The sequence below is a fragment of the Bactrocera latifrons genome, unplaced genomic scaffold (assembly GCF_001853355.1).
Source record: "Bactrocera latifrons isolate USDA-ARS-PBARC rearing strain unplaced genomic scaffold, ASM185335v1 scaffold_12, whole genome shotgun sequence".
Classification (NCBI taxonomy): domain Eukaryota; kingdom Metazoa; phylum Arthropoda; class Insecta; order Diptera; family Tephritidae; genus Bactrocera; species Bactrocera latifrons.
The window spans coordinates 2,870,601-2,878,470 of NW_017534630.1; the positions used below are offsets into that span (position 1 = coordinate 2,870,601).

The 7,870-nt window shown below is 35.8% G+C and overlaps 2 protein-coding genes across 2 annotated transcripts; one reads left to right on the top strand and one right to left on the bottom strand.

Annotated features, from left to right (window-relative positions):
- Window positions 1-1,273: 1,273 nt before the first annotated feature.
- Window positions 1,274-2,370, bottom strand: LOC108978217. Its single transcript, XM_018948372.1, has 5 exons — window positions 2,323-2,370; window positions 2,157-2,243; window positions 1,920-2,048; window positions 1,696-1,855; window positions 1,274-1,521 (listed from the first exon to the last, which is right to left on the bottom strand). Exons 1-5 carry the CDS (start codon window positions 2,368-2,370, stop codon window positions 1,274-1,276), a joined length of 672 nt encoding a protein of 223 aa, XP_018803917.1.
- Window positions 2,371-4,815: 2,445 nt separating this feature from the next.
- On the top strand, window positions 4,816-5,582 carry LOC108978272 (general odorant-binding protein 66). The gene is made up of 3 exons (XM_018948442.1): window positions 4,816-4,871; window positions 4,953-5,301; window positions 5,374-5,582. The coding sequence occupies exons 1-3, from the start codon at window positions 4,824-4,826 to the stop codon at window positions 5,580-5,582; spliced, it is 606 nt and encodes a 201-aa protein (XP_018803987.1). The 5' UTR covers window positions 4,816-4,823.
- Window positions 5,583-7,870: the final 2,288 nt, after the last annotated feature.

Sequence of the window (7,870 nt, forward strand, 5' to 3'; positions counted from 1 at the left end):
ATTGATGAACTTCGTACGAATATCGAAAGTGAAATTGCAGCAGTGTCAGGGGATTTATGCTTGAAAACCGTCGAAAATTGAGTTTAACGTCTAGACTTCTGCAATCGGGTCCATGCTGGCCATACCAAAGATATCGATTTCTATACATAAAAGCATCAAATATATCATCGGAATAAAGAGTTTAATTGGTATCCCAAACCGTTTTCGTTTTACTAAAAAAAATTTTTTGCGCTCTTATTGAAAACCTGTATAAATCTCAAGTTGTGTAAGTGCGTTCTTTACACTCTATATATGGCGTTAGAAAGATAAGGTTAATACTCAAAATCTTTTCAGACAGTTTTGATATTGGCTGGCTTAGTATTGCTAGAGAATGCATTAAAAATGGACAACGGCATAGGGAAAATGTGCCATATTTTTCAGCTCTTCTTAAATAAAACTAAAAATACAAGCCAGGTAATTTAAAATGTATTTTTTTATAGTCCTAATACCTTAAAAGCCATTGACTCGTAAGGTTTCGTCCATTCTGTGCCGATAATTTTGATTTGGAAGGCATTGTGCAGCATTTATTGTTTCCATTGCCCAGGAGATAAACAATGGTATTTTATGCTCTATGCTCCTTTACGACCAAACTCTTAATACGAATCTGTTGTATCAAAAAAATGCAGTTCTAAAATCACAACAAATTATCGGACATGATGCGCCTTTGACTTAAATCGGGTTATTCTGATTATGCTAAATTTACAATTTATTGCAAAAAAACGATTTCTAGAGGCATTACAATGAACCTTGAGTATTCCAAGGAATGACCGTCTACTTACAAAAAAAAGTTATAACGATGCAATTATCCCCAATTTTCTACTTCTTACTGAGAAAGTAGATTTTTTAGTTAGAAGTGAAGTAAATGTATTTTTTTGTTCTGCGGAAGATGATAAAAGCAGTTGAAGGTCATTGTGAACAACCTGAAAATTTTGTCAAAAATCCCAATACAAATTTTCAGAAAGATGTTTATTTCAAACATTCGTATTACTCGACTGTAGCATCGCTACCTATCTTAGCTCAGAAATAAAAAAAAAAAAAATCTGTTGAAGAAGCACTACTCGATATTTAGGCTTCTAAATATTTCACGAAAATTAAAAAACCAATATAATATTCTCTCTTTATTGGAATTTTTACGAGAGCAACAATAACTTTTCTCTTTAATAGGCATTTTAAGGGCGTAAAATTATTCTCCTCAATTGACGTATGACGAGAACGCTGAAATAACACGGGAGAGTTAAGAGTGGAAGTTATATTCCTGAGGTGCTGTTAAACCATCGATCTTATAACATTGTTCTTTTGCTGATTTACATCGTTGCTTGGCTGGTGTTTTTTCGTCATCTTCCCACATAAAGTACGGGCACGCTGTCTTCTTATGATACTCAGCTTGGCACAAATAGACGAAAGTGTAATAAGGTTTGCAAGCTTTCTTAAAGAGAAGCTTACTGCCGGGATTACCCTTCAGTTGTCCATAAATCTTTGCAGCTGAAAGAAAAAGTTGTAATGGTTTTTTATTAAACAAAAAAAAGTAAAGGAAAGAATTTTCTTAAGCGAAAGATATAAAAAAAATAATAATAATAATAAAATAAAATTAAAAATAAATAAAAATTAAAAAAAAAAACTTATTGCCGCTCACTTGAAAACATTTTCTTTACTCACCATCTTTACGACAATAATCGTACATTTCAATATAATATTGCTGCTCCTTGGGACGATCCGCATAAGTAATGGCGACATTGTTCTTCACTGCTTGCATATTAATATCCTCGCCGTCTTTGGTCAAATAATTGCGGCTTTTATAAATGCACTCGACTAAACACTATGACAGCACTCACAAAAAAATAATTTAATTGTTTTTTGGAAAAGTGTATTCAATTATTTACTGATAAAAAGCCAATCAATTTAGTGGGGCTTTTCTCGTCCTCCGCCGGAATTTTGTCCTTGTGTAGCAGCACACATTTCGCGGTTACCTCATCGAAGATTATATGTAAATTATCGCAGCAGCCTTTGCGCTGTTGATCATTGTGCCAAATTTAGCGAAAAATTAACACAAAAAATTCAAAAAGATATCATAAATATTATGTCTATCAGAAATGAGTTCTAATATTCAAAAGCGTTACCGCGTTGCTACACTTTTTCGTATCCAATGTGCCAGCATCGCTGACAGCCGTGTCTGCAAATGCTCTGACAAGCTGCTGAATAAAACACTGAAGCAATAAAACAGTAATGTTTAAAGTCAACTATATTTGCGCACCTTCATACATAACACAAGGCACAAAATCTCACTTGGCTGCATAGTTTAGTATCTTCCGTTATGGTGCTCGGACACTGCATGCACCACTGTGTCCGTAGTACTCTTTTCTGCTAAAATATATACTGTTTTTAGCTAAATTTAATTTTTTTGCCTTTGCTGGTAATGACCTTTGAATGTGCATTCAGCAATTGCTGTCAATTTAATTACTAATTTAATTGATCCATTAATGAAATCGATGAAATCTTAATTAAAACAATGACTTTTTTGAAATTTTTAACTCATTTAGCATTTTTTCTATTTTTGGAATAAAAATTCGATTGCTTATATAAAATATAATAATAAAAAGCATTACTCATAACAAAAGCTATGTACAAAATTATTAGTCCGCTTTACCAAATTATTTAAAATGATGTTGAGAAAATTGCCAAAATATGTATATAAAATAGTTACCAGCTATTAAAGTTTACGGATGAACCCGTCTACGAAGTAATCCATTTCTTTAATTATTTCAAGCCTATCGGATATGCGTTTGCTATCTCCTTTTCTTTTTTATGGAATAAAAAGAAATATATATTGCATATTACTTATATTTTCACCGAACCTGGTCAGAACCTTAGAGTACTGTCAAAAATCCCTTTTATAAAAATTTCATAGGTCCACGAAATTTTAAGAAATACTATATATGACAGATTGTGTTCGGTTAGGTCATAGAGTTGATCCAAAATCAATGGTTCTCACTTGGAAGCATGTCTGTTCTTTGTGTTAGCCAAAAAACTCCTGAAAGCGCATCAACTCATAGCAATGAATGGCATTCCCAGCCACTTCTGTAAGTTCTCTGAAAGTGTGTCTGACAAGATATTTCAATCTCAATCTGGCAAAAGCCGTGCAATAGAGGAGAGTCTGACAAAATGATTGTCATTACCGAAGATGGAAGGGTCCAATAAAATCAACTCCAGAAGAAATCAAGTTTCAAGTAAGATGAATATCTAAAAAAAATCAAAGCAGTCAAGATCCTCAGATGTGAAAGAGGCAAAAAGAAGTTATAAAACCTCAAAATAATTTCGATGAACGAAATTTCTGACTTTTGTAACTTGATTGAATTCCTAAACAATAACAAATTTCAAGGCTCTGCAAGTAATTTTAAATGCGTGAATGTTCTCCTGTCATAAAGCCAGCTTCGCATAAAATCTTTCAGCTAGAATTTGAAGCAACTATACCAGCCATCAAGTTATCAAGGAGAAAAAGCTCGAGCAGCGAAAGTCCAAATTTAAATCTGGGAAATTCTGAAGCACGCATCCCAAAAATCTATAGACTAACTGTCGTTTCCACAAACACCAACAGTTTTACTTTAACTTTATGATCTTATTTCTGGTACAAGCTGTGAAGACGAAAGTTAGTCAACTGATTTTTAATTTCATGTAGAATTCCAGTTCTTTCGGTAATTCCGCTGCGATAGATCATAGCTGTATGATCTAGTTTCTAGTAAGAACCTTCAGAAATAGCTCAATAAGGTGGGGAGGGGAACTATGCAGAGGGATCAAAAATGGTTAATGTAGTGGGAGCCAGAATCCATTATTCGGAGTTGGATCTCAGTAGACCCTTCCAGCTTCTGAAATAGCAGGCAGAAGTCTTTACGGTCAGCAGTAAACATAAAAAAGGTATATATGTAATACGTCGATAGCCAAGCGACAACTAAGACAATATTATCACATCTCATTATGTCAGAGAATATATTCTTAAGAGCAGGAAAGCAGCGGCTGCATAAATACTAGGTTCCAGGTCGCAAAGCAATTCCGAGAAACGAAATAGCTGATGAGATTGCCAAAATTGTCATCCATCTGGCTTCCGAAACATTATAGAAAATGCGTAAGTCACTTAAAGTGATATGCATTGAAATTTGCGAAAGGGCTGACAGACGGATCAGCGAAAGATGGAATAACTTAAGGACCTGCGGAATAGTCCAGATCAAAGTATCGAAGAAAAACACATGCTTTTCACTTGAACGGTCTCAAAAGGACTGCAGGAAGGTTGTTCATCTAATGACAGGTCACAACATACTGGCATCACATACTATCCGGATGTGCAAAAGTAACGACGATACTTAAACTCAATATCCATCTGTCATCACCCAGAACCAGGAAGTCTATTTATACCGTGGCATCCGGCCAGTATAACCTAACTTATCTTATAGAAAACTTATCTAATATACATAATTTTAATAAGTTGGGTATAATACACTATACAATACAATATATGTGTAATAATACAAAACTAAAACACTGCAAAATAAAATTTCATAAATTGTCTACTTGTGCCAGTCATTACACATTTTGTTCGCCATTAGTCTAGATACTTAAATTAAATTATTTGCAATTAAATAAGTTCCGCTAAATTTAGCATTGCTTGATTTAAATCGTAAATCGTATAAACAAATGGAAACTGCCGACTATAAAAATTAAAAATTTCACGAAACAACGGCAAACACCGAGTGCAAGAGTTATTGTGACATATCTAGTTTCCGCTGAACTGCGCTATGAAGAACTTCGTTTTGATAATATTGTCCGTCAGTTTGGTATTGAAGGTAATATTAAATCTTATTATATAATTTATAACAAAAAATTTCTTCAAAACTCACTAAACTATGCTCTCGAATCAAACATAGCTCAGCAAGTCGCTTAAAATCGATTGCGACAATCCCGAGTCAATTAAGGAGGATCGCATACACTATTGCTGCAAACATCCCGATGGCTATCAGGGGGTCGTGGACTCATGCGCCAAGGAGACAGGCTTCAAATTCATCAAACACGATGAGGAGGCAATGGTCGATATAACGGTTGACCACGCTATAACGGGCACGTGCTTTGGCAAATGTGTCTTCAATAAACTAGAATTCATGAAAGGCAACGATTTGGATATGACTGCGGTACGCGCGCACTTCGAGAACAAATCCAAAGCAGACCCAGAGTATGCAAAGGAAATGATTAATGCATTTGATCATTGTCATGGCAAATGTAAGTCGAATGTAGGGTAGTCTTGAAAAAAAGAAAATGCTTCATTCATATATTGTTGTTTCCACGTCGTAGCCGTCGAAAATACTGCGAAATTTCTATCCAATCCAATCTTCCGCCAAGCTAACGCTGAGTTCTGTGATCCCAAACCGGCCGTTATTCTGGCCTGCGTAATACGTGAGTTCTTCCACAACTGTCCTGCCGATCGTTGGGCTAAGACAGAAGAGTGCAACACTGTGTTGGAATTCAGCAAGAAATGCAAGGATGCACTGACGACTATTTAAAAGGCTGTTTTCGTGGATCAAATGTTAATTGGAATAACGAAAAATCAAAAATGATCGCTTGAGAAGTTTGACTTAGAAGTAACATCTAAATTTTGTACTATAAGAGTTATGATTATAAATATTAACACACATTTTTTTTTTATAATTCTTCCCTAATAAATTGTTTGGCTCTTTCGATAAATTATTTTTTAATTTCAACTCGAAATACGCGAGTTGGGACGAAACTGTTAAAAATTTTACAGATTTCTACAAAATAAATCACAAAATGACAAAAAATATCATTTTTGCGTATTTTCATATTATTATTTATCATCACCTCAAAAATAGCCTCCCTTCAAACACATATACTTGATACCAACGTTTAATCCCACGTCCCATACACTTGTTACTAGCCTAGTTTCGGATGGTATGCATTATCTACAGTAAATGGTTTTCATACTCATGACTAATTCTCCGAAGCGGAACCAAATCTGGCAAATATGGTGGCTCAACGATGACTCTTATTTCTGGTTTGACAATCAAGACCTTAAAATCTATCACCGCATTATCGTGTTGAAGAATACATAAATTTCCTGCCCACAAATCCGGTTTTTAAAATGAATTGCTTCACGTAGATGCCTCAAACCAGCCATGTAGTATTTCTTATTGACCGTTTGACCCGGAACAAACTCGGTTATCGAAGTAAGCGCTGATCATCACTTTGAGTTTTGACCAACTTTGACGTTTTGGTTTTTTGGTTTCGGCTCATTTTTGGAGCATCATGTTAGATTGTTGGACAGTTTCAATGCCGTATTCATAAACCCAAATCTCATCGCCAGTAATGTTCGATGTATGTAAGGTCTTCAGCTACGTTGTAAAATATCTCTTTTGACTTCGTTTTAGCAAACGATTCAGGTCCTTTGGTATCCTGTCATATAAAACATATGTCCAATATGCAACGAGTCCCCGCATGACTCTAACCACTCCCTTGCATGCTTGGCTAACTCCACACATCTGACACCCCTCTCCCTATGGCCTCGTCGAAACAGCAAGTTTCCTTGGCCTACCATTAGATGTCTTCGATGACAACTTATCTAAGCTCTACCATCCTAAAAGGGACCGTTAAAAAAACAACAACAATCAAAACTTTTTTAGAAAATCGAATAACAATCTCACATCCAAACAGTACACACTCAAATTAGTAATAACTGTACTCATCATATGAAAACTCTGAATTCTGGTTAAAAATGTTTCATTAATACAATTATACAATCTTATCATATATATAAGATTGTATAATATTCAATTTTATAAAATATAAAAACGAGAGAGACTTTCATTAAAACCTTATCCGGATCGAACACAGCTCTAACTCGCTTAAACTCGATTGCGACTACCCCGAATCAATAAAGAGGTATCGCATACACTATTACCGCAAACTTCCCGAAGGCTCTGGCTATTTTTACTATGAAAAAAACTAAACAACCAGCTTGCTGAAATTTTGTGTTGAGAAGTTGACTTGAAAAGCACCTATTTGGGTGGCAGCAAATATTCAATAAAGTTCTAAAACACATAGGAGTAGTCTTTCCCCAAATCTGTTAATGAGGATAAAATCAAAAAGGTAAAAGAAACTGTACTTGAAAATCGTCGTGTTGACGTCAGAGAAATAGCAGAGGATCTCAAGATCGGTTAATGTATTAGGTATAAAGCGTGTCAATACTACACTCGTACCAAAAGACCTGAATCGTTTGCTGAAACGATCCTGTCATATAAATTGGAGTTTAACCTGCTGCAGTATCTGGAACGAAGCAGCGCGAGAGTCACTCTCGATTCTTGCGGCAACTCGACCTCTTCGTATGCAATTGGTGGTGTTTTGACTCCAAGTACGCCATTCACAGAGAGGGAGTCGGTGAAGGTGCTTATGCCTCCATTATGAATGGCAGTCAGTGCATGTCTGAAGTTAGTTACGTCCGAAATTCGGTCTGCGTATTATTTTATGTTGACGTAGTTGAGGAAGGACCTTTTAATGCTCCTAGGGAGTGATTCCGCTTCAATCAGATGACTGGAAGGATGTGTTCAACAAAAACAGCCCAGCCGAAACTACTTGGCTAGCATGCGGGCATCACTGTGCAGATGTTCAATAGTTAACATCAAGGAGCATCTCGCAATAGTCCGAAGTGCAGTGTTCTGTCATGTCTGTAGCTTCCTCATCTACGTTTTGCTGCATCGAGGCCACCATATTCGTGCAGCGTATTTAAGGACCGGCCAACCGATTGCCTTGAATGTTGCCAACATCGTTTCTTTCTCCA